Source organism: Poecilia reticulata, chromosome 8 (assembly GCF_904066995.2).
Source record: "Poecilia reticulata chromosome 8, P_reticulata-male-v2, whole genome shotgun sequence".
Classification (NCBI taxonomy): Eukaryota; Metazoa; Chordata; class Actinopteri; order Cyprinodontiformes; family Poeciliidae; genus Poecilia; species Poecilia reticulata.
In genome coordinates this window covers 18255713-18277294 of record NC_088837.1, presented here as the reverse complement: position 1 = coordinate 18277294, position 21582 = coordinate 18255713, and the positions used below count along the sequence as shown (strand labels likewise).

Genomic DNA, 21582 nt, shown 5'->3' with positions numbered 1-21582 from the left:
GTGTGCTATTATAGGCAGCATTTGGTATGTGTGGATGTGTTGGATGAGGAAATGTTAGACATTCGTTTCTGTGGTATTTTAATTTGCTGTATATCGACTCTCAGACTTCTGTGGAAGATATCTGGAATGTCTGACAAAGAACCCTTTGATGCGAAAGAAAATCTCACGACATTTCTTTGTTTTAAGTCGGCTACTTTGTGTCAAATCTGTCACCTTCAAGAGAAAGAGGAGTTGGGAAGTAGGTTACACGCCGGGATGAGGAATAAGATTTCACAAGACCGATGTAACTCGACACCAAAAACATTACAATCATTTTTATGTTGTATGATGTATTTATGTTGTTTCTGTTTTTTTATAGAAAAAAAATGTTTCCTTTTTTTTTTGTAAATACAAAAATACCTTGGGATTTTCTGCCTTTGAGCAAAAAAAACAAAAAAAAAACACTAACTTTAAAGGTTTCAGTAATTAAATAGTCTGCTTAAGGTAAATCGGTTCTTATGTTTCTTTATTGAACAGCTCACTACATGCATATCCATTGCCAGACACATTTAAAGTCGCACCTGGCAAAGATGTATGAAAAGCTTGAACATATTTTCATTTCTTCTTACATGAGAAGTTATAGTTTTTAATTCTAGAAAAAACAAACTTTAATTTGAGTACATTTGTTCAGCGAATGAAACATTCCCATATCCACACTTGTTTTGTACTGCTGTCAGGACTTTGTACAACCCATAATAATATTCTATTATAGCGTTTCACAAGGTTAGAGAATACAGAAGAAAAAAAAGATTCCATATTATTTCCCGTTGCAAAGTCTCTCTCGTCATTCCGAGCCCTGGGTTCGTTCATCTTTTGGCCCATTTTCAGTTTCCTGCCAGAGTCCACTGGATTTCTAAAATATTCTGATCTTTCAAAGACGAGATTCAAATCCTTCTGAAGAGGCGATAAAATGCCCACAGCTTCACAGTCTGCTTAAAGAACTACTTTAAGATTAGTAGAAGTTCTCAGGTAGTTTAAAATTGAAATGGTAAATTTCATACATTTTATAGATCTATTATAATACATATTTACATGCAATATACCCAGCTATACCTATTGAGATGTGTGCTTCATTAAATCCATTCAGCCAAGATTTCATTTTGTTAGTTCACAAACATAAACCCTTAGACGTGAATTCTTTTCAGCATGCCCTGCATAATAGAGGACAAACGCTTCAGCAGATCCTCTCAGCAGTTTTCTAAATCGCCAGCAGCTGCTGGTCCAGCGTTTTCTCGGCATGTGCTTCAGTTGCTCACCGGTTGCTTCTCCTCTCAGAGCTTTTTGATGGTTGTGATTTTCGACCGACACTTTGGACATCTGTGCGTTGTGGTCTTGAACCTGTCCATGCAGAAGGGAAGCAGGCAGCAACCGGCCGCGCAGCTGCAAAAGTGGGAGAGCAGAAACAAAACCAGCTCGATGACAACAAACCTGGAAGTGGCTGAGCAAACAGTAACAGGTACAACAAGGCGTAACTGTGTCCTTAGGCAAATATTTTACCGCCAAACCAAATGAGAGGGAGAGTCCATACCCTATCATAGCTGACATAATGCAAACAAGCCATGTCACGCTGCTGACGGAAGAGAAAGTCTCCGTGGTGACAAACTCCATGCACTCTGGGCACTGTGTCTTAGTTGGATGTGTAGGAAGATTTTCAACATCCAGAATCACGACAGGGGCTGAAAGAAGTGTGTACACAGTCAAATCTCTTTCCTTTACTGTTTACAAAGAACTAAATTCATAGTAAAATTGTAGTCTGGCCTCTAAAAATCCAATCTGCACATAGATCATATGAGGTGCAGTGGCTGCACTTTTCATTTGTGTGCACGATGCCTTGTTTTGCAGTGCAGGTTTGTGTGGCTTGGTGGCTCACCGGGAGAAGAAGGAGGAGGTTCAACAAAGAAGACTTTATCAAGCTGCTGGTTGGACTCGCGCTTAATATCTGAAAAAAAAGAGAACTTCAGTGACAAGCCTGACAAACATGAAGAATTCACCGTCGGTCAAAAGAAGAAGTCATTTGTGCTCACCGTTTTTGATTTTCACATCTTTTGCATGAACTATATTGTCATAGTTCTTTTGCAGTTCAGCCTTCTTTATCCTGAGTTCTTTCAATTCATTGTCAATAGAATTGATCTTTTGTTGGGTAGCAGCTGAGTCTTCTGATAGGGGGAATAAATAAATAAATATACAAAGATCGCATAACATCAATGATGTTTTATGATTTACTTGCTGGGAATCCATTAACGTCACCTGCTTCTTCAAATTTAGCCCGATTCCTTAGCTCCTGGGATACCATCAAGATTTTCTTTCTGTGTTCAAGCTGTTGCTCCTTCAGTGAAATGTCTTTCAGTTTTTCCGATATCGTCTCGACCTCATTTTGGGAAGAGGTCATGGCGGCAGCTGAAAAGTTTGCAGAGCAATGCCATAGGTGTGCACAAAGATTTTACTATCATTTCGGCTTTCTTTGTTTTGCAAGTAAAATATATGAGTAAATCTATCCAAATAGAATAAAGCTATTCAGACCAACCTGTCCTTACATGAATAAGTGAAAGCTTCTTAACACTAACAGCTGGCAGAGCTGGGTGATATGGATTACAATAGAATCTTACTTTTTAACTTTTTCAAAGCAATCTAATTTTTTAATTTTAGTTGATTTTTTTCTCACTTTATTTTCTCAAAAAGAAATCATAATAATTAATTGAAATTCCAAAAACTTTATTTCAATCAACCCTTCTGGGAGTTTACCTGAATTCAACTAAATATGAGCTGTGAAACAACATAGTAGGGTTAGGGAAGACTGACACCTTTCTGAACTACAGAAATCCAAAGAGAAAAAAAAAAAATACAAATTTTCCAACAAAAAAAAAAAATTAAATCTTCATAAACGGAAAACTTGGTTAATCAATAAAATCAGTATTATCCCTCAGCCCTATCTGCTAGTGCCACATTTGGCAACAACAACTGCGATCAAACATTTGCAATAAGTCTGTTTTGCAACAGGACTTTTGTCCCACCCTTATTTGCAGATTTGTTTTAATTGAGCCAAGCTGGAAGACCTTCAGGTGAAATAGGCCACAGAACTTTAATCAGATGTTTTTGTAGGCTTTGATTGGGCGGCTTAAAAATCTTTCTTCCAGCCATTTAGATGTAGACTTCCTGTTTTATTTGATTATTAGGCATCATTCAAATTCAAGGTTGGTGTAGTTTTGGAGTAATATTAATAGCCAAGCCACTTCTGGGAAGAATCATCAGAGCTACATGTTTTCTCTCTATTTGTAGAAATAGTTTTGTAAAATTTACTAGTTCATAGACTAGGTTGGGACGGGATGCATTGATTTTGAGATCCTTTATCCTACTTCATTTACCAAGCCTGGTGGTAATCAGGACTGGAAGAGGCTCTTTATGAAACTCAGCTTTCCAAATTATTCATAATCTAAAGTTGGACAGTTACATTTTCCACATAGGTCCTGGTTGATTCAGACAGCTTATTATTAGTGCAACCACCATTTTAAACTTTTTTTGTACTTATCCAGGTTAGCAAAATTGAATTGTCATAAAGTCAATTGTGATAGAAGAGCAACAACAGGAAATCTGTAAAAGTGTAAAACTATTTTAAAGCACTTTAGCTTCATTAGGTCTCAATTTTCCAAAAATACAACTGATATCATAACATGTGTATGATGAATAGGTAACTCTGTTATGGTTTCTTTTTTTCACCCCTCACAGACTTGCTGTAATGCAGAGAATAAATCGCTTCACTTTTATTCCATCTGAATTATCCTAGAACAAGTTTTCACATGAAAACCTACATCCGCCCAAAATCCGTATGGAGTCCGTTTTGTTGTCTCCAACAATGAACAAAGTTTTTCACCAAATCAGCAAAAGCCACCAACAGTAAAATCATATCTAGAAGATTATACTTAAATTAGCTGGACACATATAAATAAACAGGATCCTCAAAACTGAAAACAACGTCTATTAATTATATCTGCTTGCGTTTTGTCACCGTACATAAAAAGCAAAATTGTGAAAAAAACCCGTTCCACCACTTTAGATGTTGCATATTACAAATTAGTAAATAAAACTGTAGAAAAACTCTGACATTACCTTGTTTTTGCTGCCTCTGCTACGTCGTTCGCAGGTAAAATCCATATGAGCTGAACAAGAGAATGTTGTTCCCATCTTTCAGGAAATATTCAAATCATTTGGGCGGCGTTTATTCCTCTCATTTTTGCAAACTGCTGCAGCCTGGCTCAGATAGAAGCACAGGACACAGATATGTAGGCACAGACAAAGTGAAAATACTGAAATATTTTAATATTCACAAAGCACTTCCACAAAAATCTTATTTATTGTAATTACATATACATTACAACAGAGGCACATTTTAAAACCAACAGATACCAGACAAAGAAACATTTATACAAAAAAAAAGGATTAAAACAAAGTTTTAATTATTTTAAAGTAACAGGGACACTGCAGGAAATAGTGTTTATTCTCCAAACATGCTGCATCACTTCTTCCTGAGTCTCTTCATAAACGTCACTTCATCTCTGTTCCTGATCCCATAACTAAAGATAAACATTTCCAAAACAGAAAAAAAAAAAATATTCAGACAGTTTTGATGTTAAGATTCAGACGCATTAAGCACTAAGGTGAAAGTATAAACACTCACTCTTTGAGCCTCATTGTGTCATCTTCAAGTTTCTCGCCTTGAAATATCAGATGGTAAGTTCTCCAAACATATCTCCTGAGAAATAAAAGAGGAACAGTTGCAGAGTTACGAACAGATCTGAATTCATTTTCTTGCGTTTGTGAATGCTCCTACCAGCCGATATGTTTCACGCCGCCTTCTCGCTGCTGTTTCAACTCCATAAATCTGCAAATGGCCTTCTTCAGATCGAGGACTGTCGCATTCTGGACAACCACAATGGCTGTTTTCAACCAGACAGACAAATTATTGTCACTTATGTGCAGCAACAACAAAAGCAGAAGAAGTGAAGCGAAAAGCAAAACGCAGATCACCAAAAATTAAACAAACACTGACGCATTATTTCACCATCTGCTTTTAAAACCTTCACAGTCATCGCCTGGCCATATTCCAAGGCAATCTGGGAATTCACCTCTTCCAGGGTCACCTAAAAAGTACAGACAGTTTCTTCGATGAGCATTTAAAACCAAAATTTAAAGAGGTGTTTCTGACCTACGGGTTCAAAGATATGGTTTTAGGTCTAAGAAAATGTTCAATTGGTTGTTCTTCAACTGTGAGAATCAACTTGTCTTCTTCATTTTTTTTGGACACAATTAGGAAAATACCACCACTGGGGTACTGTTGCCAAGCAGCTCCATGTCAGAATGTAATTGTGTGCAGCAATAACTAAACTAAAAGTAGTAAATTATATAAATATAATATGTAAAATGAGACTCATTTGACATCGTCAAAAAAAATAAACCTTTAAGAATATTTCAGTTTATAATTCTATTAATAAAGAAGTTAGAAGGCGTGTTTTTACACAGCGCTGTTCAGCTAAAAGATTGGACAAGTCTTGAAGTGATAATGAAACGCAAGTGCCTCTCAAATCCTTTGAAAGGCAGTCTGACTCTTACATAAGCATCAATTTAAGGAATGAATGTAATCTATATGAGATGCAAATTTGAATAACATGGAGTCCAAATGTGTTCTAACCAATTTAAATTCTTGCTGTCAAAAAATAACGTTCAAGAAGGTTCTGAATTTTTCTAAAAGCTTGTATAAAAAATAAGAAAAAAAATAAGAGCTGCATCTCAGGCTCGTTTTGCATGTGAATTGTTCATGTGTGAGACAGTACAATTAGAAAAATACATGACAGGTATGACTGATTTTGAAAGGCTTACATAAAAAGCCATCCTCTCTCTAAAAAGAATATATCGGAACTGCTTAATTTACAGAAGTTAAATCTAAAACAAACAACTACAACAAATTTAAAAAAAATTATAAATAACTACCAACCTGTATTGGCAAATCACAGAGTAAAGGGTCCTGCACAAGTCGAGCCAGTCCCTCCTCGAAGATATCCAGGATCTCTGAATGCGGGAGAGCATCTTCATCTTCCTCCTCTGTGTCAGCAGTTGGTTCCTCGTCTTTCTCCTTTTTCACCTCCTCATCCTGAAGAACAATCCCCCTCTCACCTCCAGTGCTTAGACTCTCCTCCACCTCCATTAAAAGCTACTAAAACAAGACAGCAAACATGCGCAAGCCTAATTTTAACTGAACATAAAGGAAAACAATAAATTAAATATTATCTCACAAAAGCGAGTTGTCTTCTCTATATGTGGAACGCGCAAAATATATATCCGGTGGGATCAGGAGGCTCATCACACAAAGTTCCACTCAATAAATATAAAGTATATAAACAAAATAAAATTTGATTTTGCTATATTCATCTCCCTAAAAGTTACTGTAGTTCATAAAAGATTATACAGTTTCAGTGTAGTTTTTCTTTCCTTTTAAACAGGACATCGCTTTCTTCTTCGTGTTTCCTATCGACTAGTTTTATTTGTTGCACTTCCGCTATGAAACGCAGCAGACCGGTTGCTCAAAAAAGTCTAAACTACTTAATTTCTCTTTAAATTGACTCATTTTGTGTCTTGTCAGCATGCTACTGTTTTGCCCCACCTGTGGGAATGTTTTAATCGTCGAAGAAGGACAACGATGTTTGAGATTCGCTTGTAACACTTGTCCATATGTACACAACATCACCAGAAAGGTAACATAAAACGTTCTAACCCGCGTTGTGTGGGAATTGGCTTTGCTGTTTCTTCTCGTTTTACGATATTCTACGACTTAAATGCCCCCTTTTGTACCTTCGCAGGTAAATAACAGAAAGTATCCCAAGCTAAAAGAGGTGGATGATGTCCTTGGTGGCGCTGCAGCGTGGGAGAACGTGGATTCAACCGCAGGTGACTAATGCCTCTCATTGTCTCAAACAAGTCTGTTCTTTATGTTGAAACTAAAATCACGTTCAAATATAGAAACGCCACGGACTATAGTGCAATATTTTATCTCCTTGACACGTTAGCAAAATGTGTAGCCTATATACAAAGTGAAAACAACGCAACTTAAGATTTTTTTTTTTAGCTAAAATTTACTATTTGATTACTATAAACAACCACATTAAATCAGTGTTAGATTATTGTATTGTGTGAAATTAGTTTTGTCATTTTACATTCGGTTAGCTGCTTGTTTCATGTGAAATGATCAGAATGAATGAAAGCCATTTTACCAAAACAACAAATACTCAGATCCTTAAGGTACACTGCCTGCATGTTTTAGATGGTCCTCTGCTTTAACACACCTGATTTACATGACTGCAGTACAGGAAACGCATGTTAATCATATGCGATGACACGTAAAAACACCTAAACCACGCAGAGCAGTGAACCTTGAGGAACAGGGTTGGGGAAACACTCTAACTAGTAGACAAGATGGCGTTTAGACAGTTCCGGGTGTTTCACACCCATCATGTTTACAGACCTGCTTTGACTCACACTTGTTCACTGAAGAGATGTTCCTTCAGTGCTGATCTACTTTTACACCCAGTGAAAGTCGAGCATTAAATTCTTACTTTAATGCTACAATCACAACTTGTCAGAACCAAAATGTATGCAAAGTTATGACTAATGTCAGCAGTGTGCTTGTTTCTGTACATTGTTTACAATGGCTGTACACATTTAACTACTATGACACAAAACTGCAATGTCTTTCACAGTTTGATAAAATCAGGTGAAATACAACATGACAGTTTAGACTGTGTGTACTGTTCATACTACACAAAATATTGAATCTGATATCCCCCCTGCCCCCCAATTACAAACTGCATTAAGTCAACAGCACACAAGAGCCCGTTGCCCTGGTGATCATCATTCAGCTCTGTCGGTAGTTGGGTGAATGAGAGGAGGATTGAGTGAGCGTTTTTAGCTTTATGCTTTCATTTGTGACGCTCAACAATGTGTCTCCTTGGTTCTCAGTTGAGTATCCAAATGCAGGCCTTATATGTTCACAACAAAGATTAGTTATCTTTTCTATGAATATGAAACTGGTGCTTTACATTAAAGATACAGTATGGAGCATTTTTGGGGAATGTTTAAATTTCATTTACATGGTTTTATAATCAAAACATTATATGCTTTTCTCTTATGTTGTGTATTTTAGAGTATCAGCCACACTGACTAAAGTGTGGAAATTAGGGAATATGTGATTAAAGTTTTATTCTAGGCTGATAATTTGCATCTGTGTTTCTGCGCAGAAACGTGTCCAAAGTGTGAGCATCCCCGGGCTTATTTCATGCAGATCCAGACCAGATCAGCAGACGAGCCGATGACGACTTTCTACAAATGCTGCAATGCACAGTGTGGACATAGATGGAGAGATTGACGGCTGTGTATTGCAGAAAGTTCAAATTATTTTCAGATTCCGCATTGTCTTTCAAAAAATTACCTTTCCCCAAAAATAAATGTAATTTATGCAACAGTCACTTGTCAGACATAATGTATCTTCAAGATGAGATTTCTTCATGACTTTTATTGATAAAATATTACCTGTGTACAACAGTTAAGTAAACTGTCTTACATTGTTGTACATTATCACAGACATTATAGCAATGCAGTTTTCACAATAAGAACATTTTGTTGCAATCTTTCAGCTCAAGTTTTACATTGATTTCAGTCAAAAAAAAAAGTCAGTTGAACATTTAGTCAGGGAGCTAATCAGCAGAATAATTTTTTTGAAAGTAAAAATCAAGCAGATGAACTCTTGATAGGCATTAGTGAACAAAGGATTGGGCATGCAGTGATGGTACACTGATCATTTACTGGCGGCAGACAATTCAGTGGAAGTTGATTTGTAATATTTTTAATCTTAATTGAAGCTTAAAAGTATGTCATCTAACATGCATCTGAGCAATGCACCTAGTCTTAAAGAACATGAGCCATTGTTGAATTTGCTCAAATTTTTTCTTACAATGTCCTATTTTGGGTTATTTTCAATCTACAATCTGTAGAAGTGCATCCTGCCAACATTAAATCATTTATTAAGATGTCATGCAGTTTGTTTTTTAAATCTGTGACAAAAACACATCTGTTCAACATGTTTTCAATTAGTGCACATACAGTCAGATTCACTCAGTTAAAAGCCCAATAATGTTTTTCATTACATTTTCACAACAAAAGGGTTAGCAGTGGATTTTAAAATAAAGTGCAAATGTTAAATTTATTAAAACGAGACAAAATGGACAGAGCTGGTAACAGAAAAGCAGCAAGTCACTGAACATTGAGTGACTGAACAAAAATAAATACAGCATGTAATATAAATATCAGTTTAAATTTATAATTGGGTTTCATTAAGCCAGTGGAAACAAGAAAAATATACATGAGAAAAATGATATACAGACAAAATTGGGTTAGTTAACATAAATGTTGGTAAATGTTATTTTAAGATGAGACCAAAAAAAAACAAAACACAAACTCAGTCTGAGTAACATTAACATAAGAATTCAAACGAAATAAGCAATTTCACAGCTTTTGCTAAATTAGGCTAACTCTTTTAACTCTTTTTCTTCTCCATGCATAAGATAAAAAATGTCTGTAGGCTTACAGCAGTCTGTGTGCGACTGCAGCCTTTTATTTCATGGTTCTTTTAACGCCCTTCGTCAGTTAAGAGGTTTTGTACATTTTGAATCCTTGTTTAAACATTTTAGAAGAATGTGGAAGATATATACAGCAATTATCCTGTGGGTTTATGAGACAACTTTGTTTACGATTAAGGGACAACACTATGCAAAAATGGGGCGAGGGGTGGAGGCTGCTGTCACTACCAGCAGGGGGAGCTGAGAGTTTTGAGTGTGTGCACATACATGGCTCTGTGGCGAAACACTGTCGGTGGTTAGCAGATGCGCTTGTATGTGTAGATGTAGCCCTTACAGTTAGGACAGGTGTGTGTCACATCCTTGAGGTCATCAATCAGGCAGGGAATCAAGCAGCAGCCGAGGTCACACCTGGGAGCAAAGAAGAAGAAAAAAAGACAACAAAATCAAACACCTGCAGACGAGTTTAATCAGGATCCTCATTCGTGACTGAAATGATGAAGAGGATATTTCAGTTCAGTAAAAACATGAAAATAATCGGCACTTGTCTCCACATTTTTAGAGATTCCAAGAAAAGAGTAGTAAGAGCTTCTGATGTAACTGCAAGCAGCCAAATGGAAGATTGCGGAAATATGCTCCACATCTGCGCAACAGATGAGACGTTTGCAAACTAAATATTTTGTGTGATACTCTTTAAACCCACTGCTTTCATTAAAAGTAAATATGATCACATTTCTCATAACAGTTTGAGCAATTTTAGAGGGTCGAATCTGTTAATATGTCTTGACAGTGCCTCTTCTGCTGACCAAAAATTACTAAAGATTAAAATTTACTTTTAAATTGTGGCTGAGACGGGTTATCAATGTAACAACTCTTTCATCCAATAGTTAACACTTTGAACTTACCCTACAAAGAAACAGAAGAGGCAGAAGAGTGTGTTCATGAGCCCGACATCATGAGAGATGCGGGTGATGATGGCCTGCTGACAGTGTGGACACACGGTCTGCACCGGCGACGTCTGGAACATTTCGCCCTGCAGTACCGTCACAGTGGTGGCTGCACCCGGAGGAGCCAGGACGGTCGCCGTGTGACTTCCCACATGGACAAAGTGACTGGGACCCGGACCCATCTGTCCCGGAACTGGCTGACCGAAGTGACCTGGAGGCAGTGGGTATGGCCCACCTGCAGAAAAAGAATCAATTAAAGCGTTAAAATAAAAAAACAACTTAAGTATGGACTGGTCTAACCTTGTAGAGGAAACGGAAATTATATTCAGGGAAAGAATTTGATGATGCTTTTGGGTGATGTGGTTACATATTATTTTGTGAATAAAATAAATCTGAGGCCAGTGACAACACCAACACAGAAAAATATGGATACACAAAGAAACTTTACAGAGGTTCAAAAATAATAATAAAGGCAAAATGGATAACCACTGATGTTTTTAAAGGCTGAGCCAAAAAAAAAAGTGTAAACACCTCCACTGACAGTTTTTCACCCAAATACACACAAGGACAGTATGATGATCAGTATTTACTGATATTAGTGGAAAGGCTGCTGCACCTTGCATTTGTGGAGGCATTGGATGAGCAAAGTGACCTGGAGGTGGTGGGTAGGCCATACCTGCAAAGATTGCATTCAGGAATAAAAGTATTAACATAAAACAAAAACAGATTGGAAGGATCATGGAGAACACAAAAACAAAACGAGCAAACAAAAAAATTAACTTAAAGTAGGAATATGATGAATTTGTGAGTTGTGTGAAATGCTGTGGTTACACAACTGATTGTGCCAGTAAAATAAAACTGAAGTCACAGCTAAACATGACTGGACTCTGACATACTCCAGAGACACTAAATATTTGTAGTCACAGAATTTCCAGGCGAGTCTGGTGCTAGACTGAATGATTAAAAGAAGCAGAAACACAGAAACAAGAAGTTTATTGATATTTCAGGACAAAATGTGGCACCTTGCATTGGTGGAGGCATGGGCATGGGCATGGGCCCTTCTCCTGGAACATGTGGCGGTAGGAAGCCTGGCTGTGGACCTTCATAGGGGGGAGGGCCATAATCTGGAAGTAGGGGCTGTCCTTGTGGCTGAGTAGTTCTTACTGTTTCTAAAATATACACAAAATAAAATGATCTGATCAACAAAAGTCAAGTGGATAAGTCACAGAGTACAGATCAGAGAAATATTGAAGAACATTTCATATTACAGAGAATTGAAAATTAATACCAAACGCTTATGGCAACCAGTGTTTAAACATTCTTTGTGTATATCCAAAACAGCAAAATAAAGGATCACTCGCTAGAACGCATTATTTCACACAGAGAACTAAACTACAGTGCTCATCAACATTCAGCACACCCTTGCAAGTTTCCCTTCATTACCAGGTTGTCCATTCTTTTCCTCAATGAGGGGGGCACTGGGACCTCCGGGGTACGGAGGGGGAGGGTCACTGGACATACTGGCCGGAGATCTGGGCTCACAGATGGCTCGGATACGTTGACGGCGATCAAAGCTGTGTGGGTCGGGTTTACCGCTGAAGAATAAAACATGAAATCTTTTATCTCAAGTTTCACTAGAAAGTACTCGTCTCTCTCTCAAGCTAAATAATATATCCAGGGGTTAAGTGTAGGCCTGTCACAATCTGCAGCACCACATGTGTGCAAGAAACTCCGTCACAAGTCCATTGGCTAGTTTTGTGTGCCTTTTACATGTAAAATAAAATAAATATTGTGGATAAATTAATGCCAACTGACAACTATTAAACCAAATATTTAACATGAGTGCAAATTTCACGCTATAAAGTTACAGTTACACAAGGATTATATGCTACTGTTCATACACTTAAGGTTGGAGAACAACACAGCTGTTGAACTGTCCTCAAATGTCAGAATCCATATAAAAATAATCCACAGTTGTTTATGTTTATTTCGGTATGTTCACACCATTACCTTTAACTTCATTAAAGGTCATGCGCATATTATTAAAAATAAATGTCTGTAAAATTGAAATACCTTACTTAGCAAGACTTTTATTAGTTTCAAGAAACAAACTAAACAGTATCGTAAAATCAAAATGTAGGTTGTTCGGAGATAATCCTGGTCAAAGCTACTTGCAACACCACGAATAACTAGTTACATAATACATAAAAGCGGAAGTCCGCACTGATTTAACATTAAGGTGGATAATTTAGTCAAAACAAATTGGTTTCATCTTTGTCGGTTAACATACATGCTAGCTAACAGGAACGTCGCTTTCGGAGGCTAAATGTCTGGTTAAAAACATGTTTATTTCAGGTTCCTTCATACGACTGTGAAAGGACTGACTGGGTGTGTTAGTGGTCAGTCGCTAAGGCAACTTCAAGACGTCGCTGCGTTTTAACTGTGAACCCAATCGTTGAAAGCTAGCTGTCGTTAGCTGCAAGGCTAGCTAGCGTCGCCATTCTAGATATAGAAACTAAACGCCGAAGACGTGAGAATAAAAACTGACTTGGAAAACAAGTAGAGAGAATTGTTTTCTTCGTTCGCTGCATACAAGGAGAATAGGAACAAGTTGGAAGGGTCATTACCTTATTCTAGGAAGAACAGCACCGAACCGTGCTGTAGCTGAAGTTGTTTGACGTTAGCTGCTCCGACATCCGTTGAGACGGATTTACACTGACGTCATTAATCATGATGTACATCGGTGTTTTGGTGTATTTTGATGCCCGGTCAAAAAGGCCAATAAGGCATTTTCCTTGCACTCTTGAAAGCCATTGCAAAATACGAGTATTTGTTTTTACTCTGCTCTAGAAAAAAGAAAACGCAGTAGTGAAAAAAGTTTATTATTTGTTCTCTAACCTAAAATGAAGCAATTAAACAGCGTTTAATAAAATGACGAATTCAGTCTAAAGCATCACAATTTAAAAGGTTGAATTATATCATGAAATACTTAACATTAACAATTTACTCAAAAGAAGAAAAAAATATGCTCTTCCTGAAATATTAGGAAAAGAAATATTTAATCGTATCTATAAAATCCAATTAGATAAATGTTTTATATGCAAGATTTGGTGCAGATGTCCCTTTTATATTTGTACATTTCATAATGGCCTGCTAAACGTCATAAAATTGAGAAATGTAAAATGTCAAATAATTGTCTAAAAAAGATATGTTGTTTAGAATTCCAGTTTTTACAAAACTGTGACATTTATTATCTGGCATTTATTATTATCATTTCCTTTCTATTATACATCTAATACGTAAAACATAAGCTTTAATACAAATAATTAAAATAGCAAGGACAGATACTAACAGTGTTTGCCAGAAGATTCTAAGCAGAGTGAAACCAGAGTTAGAGCCCTCTAGTGGTATTCCATGGGAACTGCAATATCAAATCAGCTATTGCAAATCTAAATAAATAAATTATCTTGAAACAGAACCATTGTATTGACGACATTGACGACAGCAAATTGCTTGTGTTGAGTTTTTGACTTTTTAACAGTCCCTCATACAGGGCATGCATGTAGCAACAGTGGAGAGGAAGAACTCCCCTCTAACAAGAGCAACCCAACAGCAGAACCAGAACAGTGACTGTATTTGTAGATTTGTCTGTGTTTAATTTAATTTCATTAAAAACATGTTTCACCCGTCTGATAGTATTTCATTCTTACAAACACCTCTTTATTTAAAATATTTTTAAAAGGTAGGCTATTCTCATAAAAGGATTTGGGTAAACATCTGCGATAGCTTTTCGTTTTAAACGGATAGCGTCTAAAACTTCTACCTTAATTTTTACAAACCGAAAACTATAAATATTATCATTGGATAACATTCTTTGAGTGACTGAAGTGGAAGTTTAGGAGTTAAGCTTAGCAAAGCACTGGAACAATTTATATACACGACAAAACCACAAAAATATCACTTCCTTCATAAGAATATCCTATCACCGACAGATAGACGTCTATCCGTTCTACGGTAGGAAAACTTAACGAGGTAGCGCAGATAGTCAGAACACCGGCTGGTCCCTTGTAACAAAGCGAACGCCCTCTCTTCCTGAACTAGCTGCCATACAGCCAATCAGCTCGAGTGCCTGCTACGTCGTTACGTCGGTAGCAACAACAACAGCTCGCCCTTAGCTTTTTTCATTTTGTCAACTCCGTCACCAACAAAACATATCGTGAAAAATGCCGAATTGACGACAGTTTTTCCTTTTGGTGGATGTTTTATTCGTCTGGACACCTGTCTTGGCTCGAACCATAGCTAATCTGAGCTGCCGTCGTGCCGTTAGCTAGCAGCTAACTGTAGCTAAGAGGAAGATGGGGTCCATCCTGAGTCGTAGGATGGCTGGTGTTGAAGACATCGATATCCAGGCAAATTCGGCCTATCGATTTCCCCCGAAATCTGGTAATTGATTTGCAGTTTCTCTTTAGTAAACAACTTTTTTTTCTTTTTGGTAAAGAAACTCTTGGAAAATGGATACATTTTCTGATCGCTCGGTTTCGTAGCGTCTTTTACACGATTGATTCCCAGCTATATAGATACATAACGACAGTTTTTTTTTATATTGGACGTGCCATACTGGAAACAAGTTAATGTTTTCTGACACGATATCACGTGTTGAAAATAAATGACTGAGGTGTGTTGTAAAACCACTTGGTCTACAGTAAAGCCGTCAGATCACGTTGTAATGATTATATGTGCCATTACTTGACCTAAAATAATTAAGCAAATGAAAATTATCCTGCTATAACCAAGGAGACTCAGTATTTTGATGTTAAATTTAACAAACTTCTTAAAATTGTATAACATTTTTATTTTCTCGGTGAAATCATAAGCTGCCGTTTTAAATAGCTGTACGACAAAGTTAAACATTGTCCTCTTTACTGTACCTCCACCTGTGCAGTAACTATCAGAATTTATGAGCCTCTATATCCTGTTAAGAACAATGCTTTCATTTTATATTGGCAGTAATTTAGTTCCTTATCAGTTTTTCTCGTTCTGCTCCAGGGAATTACTTCGCCAGCCATTTCTTCATGGGAGGAGAGAAATTTGATACTCCACATCCAGAGGGATACCTCTTTGGGGAAAACATGGACCTGAATTTTCTTGGAAATAGGCCAGTGCAGGTAAAGTCTCACATTTGTTTAAATCTCATTTCAGGATTGTGTCTTTATAAGACTTTAGCAGTTGCCAGTGATTCTATTTGAACATTCATTTTACGGTCATTTTTTCTAGTTTCCATATGTGACACCTGCACCCCATGAACCAGTGAAAACCTTGAGGAGTCTGGTTAACATACGGAAGGACTCTCTCCGTTTAGTGAGGTAAGAATCCCAACATGAGAAAGTTTCAGGGCACAGATTTTCTGTTAACGAACGTCAAACCACTCGCTTCTAGGTACAAAGACGACTCGGACACTTTGGTGGAGGATGGCGGGAAACCCAAGGTCCAGTACTGCGTGGAGTTTACCTTTGATGCTGACGCCAGGGTCGCCATAACGCTCTACTGCCAGGCGTTTGAGGAGTTCTCCAATGGGATGGCGATGTAGGAATTAGACCTTGTCACTTTTGATTCACAGAACATTGTCTAAAACTAACAGCAAGAACCCTGAAAAAAATGTTTTGACTCTTCATTTATGATGGTGTCAAATTCTACCTACCATCATTTATACATTTATTCATATAGGTGGATTTTTATGAAGATGCAAATTACAGTTTGCATTCAAGTCTTTGAGGAAACCTAAGATCAGATATTTCTGCCACGTGTTTTTCTTTTGTGTGGTGACATTTTGACATGATTAATTAAAGTCTCGGTTTGATATTTCCACACTGACGTAATCTTTGAAAACAAGATGAATTTTTAAAAAAGTCATTGGTGTCTTTTCTTAGCATGGGTTGAACATGATGGGCCGGGGGTGTTTACTCTGGAAAGACATTTTATGAAGCGGTGTTGTGTGTGCAGGTACAGCCCAAAGGATCCAACCTTGGTCTCAGAGACGGTGCACTACAAGCGTGGGGTGAGCCAGCAGTTCTCCATGCCGTCCTTCAAAATCGATTTCAGCGAGTGGAAAGAGGAAGACGTAGGTTTGGAGTTTTCGACAAGATCCCACTTCACATAAAGATGCTTCTTCTTTAACGCGTCAACTGCTTTCAGTTAACGTGTGCAAAATGTCGCTTTGCAGCTGAACTTTGATTTGGACCGAGGAGTGTTTCCCATGGTAATCCAAGCAGTGGTCGATGAAGGAGACGGTGGGTCATATAGGCTTTGTAAAGCTAATCTGTTCTATTCTATCAACACCAAACGTTTTAGCTGCTAATGACTCCTCATTCGGTTATTTTTCTAGATTGTCTTGGACACGCTCATGTTCTTTTGGCAGCATTCGAAAGAGTAGGTGTAAAACCGTAAAACCAAAAAAAAAAACATACTTATGAGAAAAGTGAACGGAGCTTTCATGTTAGCTAAAAGCATTTTTTTTTGTCTTGCAGCACGTTGACGGCAGTTTCTCCGTCAAGCCTCTGAAGCAGAAGCAAATCGTACGTTTAACATTATTATGTTGTCTTTGCCTGGTGAGAAATCTTCTGTGAAGCGGGAAGATTTTTATGTTTTGTTTTGTTAATTGGTTGAGAAATGAAAGGGATTTAATTTTTTTAAACTTTAATACGTTAGAATATTATTGAAAAGTTGGCTTAAATGATTACAAACCCAAAAACTTTGTTTCTCAGAACATTTTCATTCCAGTTATTGAGATGTTTAAGGCAGTGAATCCTTTGTGGGATGTCTCTGTAGCCAGAACCGTCAGATTCCTTCTGTTGGTGTTGTCTAGGTGGACCGTGTCAGCTACCTCCTCCAGGAAATCTACGGGATCGAGAACAAAAACAACCAAGAGACCAAGGTATCCCGTGGGAACATTTCGCGTGCGGTAACGAGGATGCTGAAAAACCTCCGCTTCGTTTGATCACTTTCTCCTTTCTTTCCTCTCAGCCGTCTGACGATGAGAACAGCGACAACAGCAACGAGTGCGTCGTCTGTCTGTCCGACCTGAGAGACACGCTCATCCTGCCCTGCAGACACCTGTGTCTCTGCAACTCCTGCGCAGACACCCTGCGCTATCAGGCCAACAACTGTCCCATCTGCAGGCTGCGTAGGAGGCTCTACTTTTTTAAACCAGATCTGCGTGTGTTTAATAAGGCCCAGTAATTTCTAATTAGTGTTTGTTTTTTTTTTTTACATTTTCTCAGCCTTCAGAGCCTTGCTGCAGATAAGAGCTGTGAGGAAGAAACCTGGAGCTCTCTCTCCTGTGTCCTTCAGTCCTGTTCTGGCTCAAACTATGGACCATGATGAGCACTCGGTAGGTGTTGTTTATTATTATTTTTTTCTTTTTATTCTTTGACCAGGACCTCCCTCTTTAACCGTTTGTGACCGTGTCGCAGAGCTCCGACTCGGTCCCGCCTGGTTTTGAACCCATCTCCCTGCTGGAGGCGCTGAACGGCCTGCGGTCGGTGTCTCCCCCCATTCCCTCTGCGCCGCTGTATGACGAAATCAACTTCTCCGGGAGTCCGGGAGGAGACAGCCGGCAGCTGAGCTCTCCGGAGCATTTAAGCGACGGAAGTCTTCAGAAAGGAAAAGTCAGCAAGTCACCTGACAGGTAATGCTGCTGCGCCAACGTCCTCAGGCACAAAACTTGGGCCTGCGATCAAGACAGAAAATGGTTTTATGCTTTCATAAAACCTCAAAGGAAAGTGTAATCATGCAACTAAAGTGTTTTTATTATTTCATTAGGCCTCGGTCTAATTATCATCTTTCTTCCAGCACCCTGAGATCGCCATCCTCTCCCATCCAGGAGGAGGATGAAGAGAAGCTGTCTGAGATGTCTGACGCGCAGCCACACACACTTCTCTCCAGCAGCCCCGCTCCCACAGATGTAATATGCCTCTGTTTTATTTTTTTATATTATCATTTTGAATTTTATCTGTACTTTACACCCACTCTTGACTCCTTTTCTTCCAGGCTACTGCCACCGAAGATGTGGCAGAATCCCTTTCTCCAGACGACGGTTAGTTTTTTGTTTTTTCCCCCCCTTGTTTTTGCATCTGGCCGTCAGCAAAAAGAGACACTGTAGCAAGTTTGACGCTGTCTGTGTGTGATCCAGATGACAGAATGCCGCCTGGAGGAGACATCCTGCAGGACTGCAGCAGTGAGCACTGCAGCTTGACCAAAGCAGAAAGCGACCCAGCGGGGGATCTGTCTTTGCCTGGTGAGAAATCTTCTGTGGAGCGGGAAGATTTTTATGTTTTATTTTGTTAATTGGTTGAGAAATGAAAGTGATTTCATTTTTTAAAAATGTTTTTAAAATATGCTTGACAAAAGCGTACTCCGATGGGACTTCTGAGAAAATCGGAGTGCCGTCATTAAAACACAATCTCCTGCATCTTGCTCACTTTTTACTCTATCAGGCTTTACCTTTTTTTATTCTGGTTCCCCAGATCAGAATCTTAAACTAAACACTTTGAGGCTGTGTTCTCTATGTGCTTTGCATCTAACCTGTGTGCTCTGACCTCTGCATGTTTCCTAACACTCCTCTTCTATTTCCTACCATCCTACCTCTGTGTTCCTCCACACCCCCTTTGCAGCTCTAGGTCCTGATTCCTGCTCCATTGGTATGGAGGAATAACCGCGGTATGTCGGCTTTCCTGTCTGCTATGCTTCTGGTTGTACTGGGAGGGTGAGGGAGGCTTCACCTATTCCCACCAAATGTGGTTCTCTGTGATTACATTCACTGACGTCTACTGTAGCTAGAAAAACATGTCGGATATTTGCTGCTGCAAGCATGTTTTAAATGCGGTTTGTTGTGCTTCGCTGCATCTTATGAAAGTCTCAACAGGAGATTTTGCTTTTTAACTTTTCCACGTCTTCCGTCGCAGGTTCGTCGGACTCAACGGAAAGCCTAAAAAGTCAGAGCACAAACTGCTCCAGCCAGCCTCTCCTGTGTCCCACAAGCAGCCTTCATATGGAAGACGAACATTTCAACTGACTCCGACTCAGCTCCGCCTCACTACAACAATCCCGTCCCTTCGTCGCTTTCACACAGGGCCTCCAAAATGCCCCCGCCGCCCTGCTCTGAGCTTCTGTTTTAATGATTGTTGATATGAGGCTTTAAAGAAAATGGGAGGATTACGAAGGATAGTTCATTCCATCGACTCGAAGGAGAACACCGAGCCGAGGCAAAGGTGTTTTTCGTCTCATTTTCAATGACTGGTATATTTCAGTTTTCATCTTTGAAAAAAAAAACAACATTTTATTAACATCCATAGTGTTCAGCTGTGTGTGTCTTGGACAGAGTTGTGATTTTTGTAATGTAGATTTCAGAGATTTCCACTACCTTTCTCGGTGGTGCTTTCAAGCACAGTTAACCACAAGCTAACCATCCTAACACTCATTTGAGAAGAAGCTCTAAATGCAGTTTGTATTAATGTTTTGGAACGATCAGAAACACAGGAGATTATCGATCCAAGATGATTTGATTTGTCGGGAAAGCTTTACTTTTTGTTTTTGTCTCCGTTTCTGATTGATTTTTTTTTTTTTTTTTTTGCACTCCAACAAAATAGTTTATCCATTCCTTTTAGAGAAAGAATATGATGAAGTTATTTTTTTTGTTGTATTTCACCCTAAGCATGTTGGTTTACTTTTCAGATAATGTGATACAATTAAGAATTATGTGTACTTCAAAATCTATTCTTGCTTTTTATGTATGTATAAAATATAATGTTTAAAGTACAAAAATAGATTCTGGTAAAATGCACATTATTTAAATAGCTCCAGGCTAATCCAGACATAGTTAAAGCCTCGAACAAGCAGCCAATAGCAAGGCAAGCTTACCCGTCATTGATATGGCTGATAGCTGTACAGTCTTTTTGTGGCAACCCAAGTGTTAGCTTATGATGTCGCTGCAGAACAAGGAGTCACGTGTTGGTGTGGCAGCAGCTTTAGTTTCCTTGGTCCAGTACGTGTAGCATCATGCGTTTTAGATCTATGTGCCTTGAATTAATGTGGCTGCCTGCTTCTTGCAACATTCTTACAAATGCTACAATATACAACGGCTCCACTGCACAGACAGGTTTTAGGACGCTAATGTACAGAACCTTTCATTTCTCTTTCAAACTTCATGCAACAGGGGAAAAAAAGAAAAAGTTGTTATTGTCATTAAGTAATCTTAAGTTGAATTGTTGCTTTTCTTTGTGATATCCAAGTATTAATTATGCATTTATTATAAGTACTTAGGTCTGAGTATGTTTGTGTATGTGTTGCCAGAAGGAGCACATCTATGAAATGTCTGCATTTTATTAATTGGGCTTGCATTTGCATGTGAATTAGTAGACGCTCTCACCTCGCGCTGCTCTTGACTGTTTCTTTTGTCGTTTTATCCTCTTCTGTGCCATTTCAACTTGACACTGTGCCTTCCTGTTCTGACCACTGTTGCCCTGGTATCCAGGATAACCCCACAGTAGGTGGTGTTTGGCTCTATGTAAAATCCTGTACCCGTCTCTCTTTGTGTGTTTAGCGGCATGTGTATAACAATAAAGAACAAAGATTCAATACCAAAACACAGGCAGATGTTTTATGTCTCCACATCATTTCTATTTGTTAAGATTACACAAGTTGGTTGCTTTAAACCTATATAAAAAAGGGAAGTACCAAACATCCATACAGGCACAGCTTCCTCTGAATTTTATTCAGTGCAATTAAATTGCTTTTATGTGAATTATTGACTGCTATAAAGGTTCTTTGCTATTGCCAAAGAAGCTGTGTAAATGCAGCAAGATAAAGGCATTTAAGTCTTGTGTTAAAAAATATTTGTATTTTAACTAAAGGGGGAAGGTAATGTTGGGGTGCAAATAAAATCGTAGAAACAGAAGTATATCAAATCAAAAATTCTGCTTACA

General features: G+C 38.4%; 4 protein-coding genes across 7 annotated transcripts; 2 read left to right on the top strand and 2 right to left on the bottom strand.

Annotated features, from left to right (window-relative positions):
* Positions 1-488: 488 nt before the first annotated feature.
* On the bottom strand, positions 489-6373 carry snrnp25 (small nuclear ribonucleoprotein 25). Of its 2 annotated transcripts, XM_081610138.1 has the most exons (10): positions 6026-6373; positions 5084-5174; positions 4865-4970; positions 4712-4786; positions 4144-4607; positions 2287-2436; positions 2064-2195; positions 1910-1978; positions 1568-1715; positions 489-1419 (listed from the first exon to the last, which is right to left on the bottom strand). In XM_081610138.1, the coding sequence occupies exons 1-5, from the start codon at positions 6233-6235 to the stop codon at positions 4550-4552; spliced, it is 540 nt and encodes a 179-aa protein (XP_081466264.1). In that variant the 5' UTR covers positions 6236-6373; the 3' UTR covers positions 489-1419; positions 1568-1715; positions 1910-1978; positions 2064-2195; positions 2287-2436; positions 4144-4549. The 2 variants fall into 2 exon arrangements, with proteins under 2 accessions (XP_081466264.1, XP_008414164.1); XM_008415942.3 differs by lacking the exons at positions 4712-4786; positions 4865-4970; positions 5084-5174; positions 6026-6373 and having other exon boundaries at positions 4144-4554.
* A 187-nt stretch (positions 6374-6560) lies between these two features.
* Positions 6561-8545, top strand: polr3k (polymerase (RNA) III (DNA directed) polypeptide K). Its single transcript, XM_008415947.3, has 3 exons — positions 6561-6782; positions 6888-6975; positions 8322-8545. Exons 1-3 carry the CDS (start codon positions 6672-6674, stop codon positions 8447-8449), a joined length of 327 nt encoding a protein of 108 aa, XP_008414169.1. The 5' UTR covers positions 6561-6671; the 3' UTR covers positions 8450-8545.
* A 31-nt stretch (positions 8546-8576) lies between these two features.
* cdip1 (cell death-inducing p53 target 1) lies at positions 8577-13382 on the bottom strand. 2 transcript variants are annotated; one of them, XM_008415945.2, is made up of 6 exons: positions 13231-13382; positions 12047-12198; positions 11626-11772; positions 11220-11279; positions 10562-10838; positions 8577-10067 (listed from the first exon to the last, which is right to left on the bottom strand). In XM_008415945.2, the coding sequence occupies exons 2-6, from the start codon at positions 12120-12122 to the stop codon at positions 9956-9958; spliced, it is 672 nt and encodes a 223-aa protein (XP_008414167.1). In that variant the 5' UTR covers positions 12123-12198; positions 13231-13382; the 3' UTR covers positions 8577-9955. The 2 variants fall into 2 exon arrangements, with proteins under 2 accessions (XP_008414167.1, XP_008414168.1); XM_008415946.2 differs by lacking the exon at positions 11220-11279.
* Positions 13383-14709: 1327 nt separating this feature from the next.
* On the top strand, positions 14710-21243 carry mgrn1b (mahogunin, ring finger 1b). Of its 2 annotated transcripts, XM_008415949.3 has the most exons (17): positions 14710-15046; positions 15650-15768; positions 15878-15966; positions 16040-16186; positions 16604-16721; positions 16824-16890; positions 16986-17029; positions 17128-17175; positions 17466-17534; positions 17624-17783; positions 17881-17990; positions 18073-18287; positions 18452-18563; positions 18650-18695; positions 18792-18896; positions 19273-19318; positions 19564-21243. In XM_008415949.3, exons 1-16 carry the CDS (start codon positions 14959-14961, stop codon positions 19311-19313), a joined length of 1578 nt encoding a protein of 525 aa, XP_008414171.2. In that variant the 5' UTR covers positions 14710-14958; the 3' UTR covers positions 19314-19318; positions 19564-21243. The 2 variants fall into 2 exon arrangements, with proteins under 2 accessions (XP_008414171.2, XP_008414170.2); XM_008415948.3 differs by lacking the exon at positions 19273-19318.
* The last annotated feature ends 339 nt before the right edge of the window (positions 21244-21582 follow it).

What these genes read in the sequence shown, in the direction of transcription:
- snrnp25 (XM_008415942.3), bottom strand. Translation starts at nt 2,428, where the DNA reads ATGACCTCTTCCCAAAATGAGGTCGAGACGATATCGGAAAAACTGAAA. An exon ending in AGATGTGAAAATCAAAAACG is followed by an intron (nt 1,979 to 2,063) that starts GTGAGCACAAAT and finishes CTTTTTTTTCAG; the next exon opens with ATATTAAGCGCGAGTCCAAC. An exon ending in ACCTCCTCCTTCTTCTCCCG is followed by an intron (nt 1,716 to 1,909) that starts GTGAGCCACCAA and finishes CACTTCTTTCAG; the next exon opens with CCCCTGTCGTGATTCTGGAT.
- polr3k (XM_008415947.3), top strand. Translation starts at nt 6,672, where the DNA reads ATGCTACTGTTTTGCCCCACCTGTGGGAATGTTTTAATCGTCGAAGAA. An exon ending in TACACAACATCACCAGAAAG is followed by an intron (nt 6,783 to 6,887) that starts GTAACATAAAAC and finishes GTACCTTCGCAG; the next exon opens with GTAAATAACAGAAAGTATCC. An exon ending in GAACGTGGATTCAACCGCAG is followed by an intron (nt 6,976 to 8,321) that starts GTGACTAATGCC and finishes GTTTCTGCGCAG; the next exon opens with AAACGTGTCCAAAGTGTGAG.
- cdip1 (XM_008415945.2), bottom strand. Translation starts at nt 12,122, where the DNA reads ATGTCCAGTGACCCTCCCCCTCCGTACCCCGGAGGTCCCAGTGCCCCC. An exon ending in CATGCCTCCACCAATGCAAG is followed by an intron (nt 11,280 to 11,625) that starts GTGCCACATTTT and finishes CAATCTTTGCAG; the next exon opens with GTATGGCCTACCCACCACCT. An exon ending in CTCTTCTGTTTCTTTGTAGG is followed by an intron (nt 10,068 to 10,561) that starts GTAAGTTCAAAG and finishes CTTTGCTCCCAG; the next exon opens with GTGTGACCTCGGCTGCTGCT.
- mgrn1b (XM_008415948.3), top strand. Translation starts at nt 14,959, where the DNA reads ATGGGGTCCATCCTGAGTCGTAGGATGGCTGGTGTTGAAGACATCGAT. An exon ending in TCGATTTCCCCCGAAATCTG is followed by an intron (nt 15,047 to 15,649) that starts GTAATTGATTTG and finishes GTTCTGCTCCAG; the next exon opens with GGAATTACTTCGCCAGCCAT. An exon ending in GTCAGCAAGTCACCTGACAG is followed by an intron (nt 18,288 to 18,451) that starts GTAATGCTGCTG and finishes TCTTTCTTCCAG; the next exon opens with CACCCTGAGATCGCCATCCT.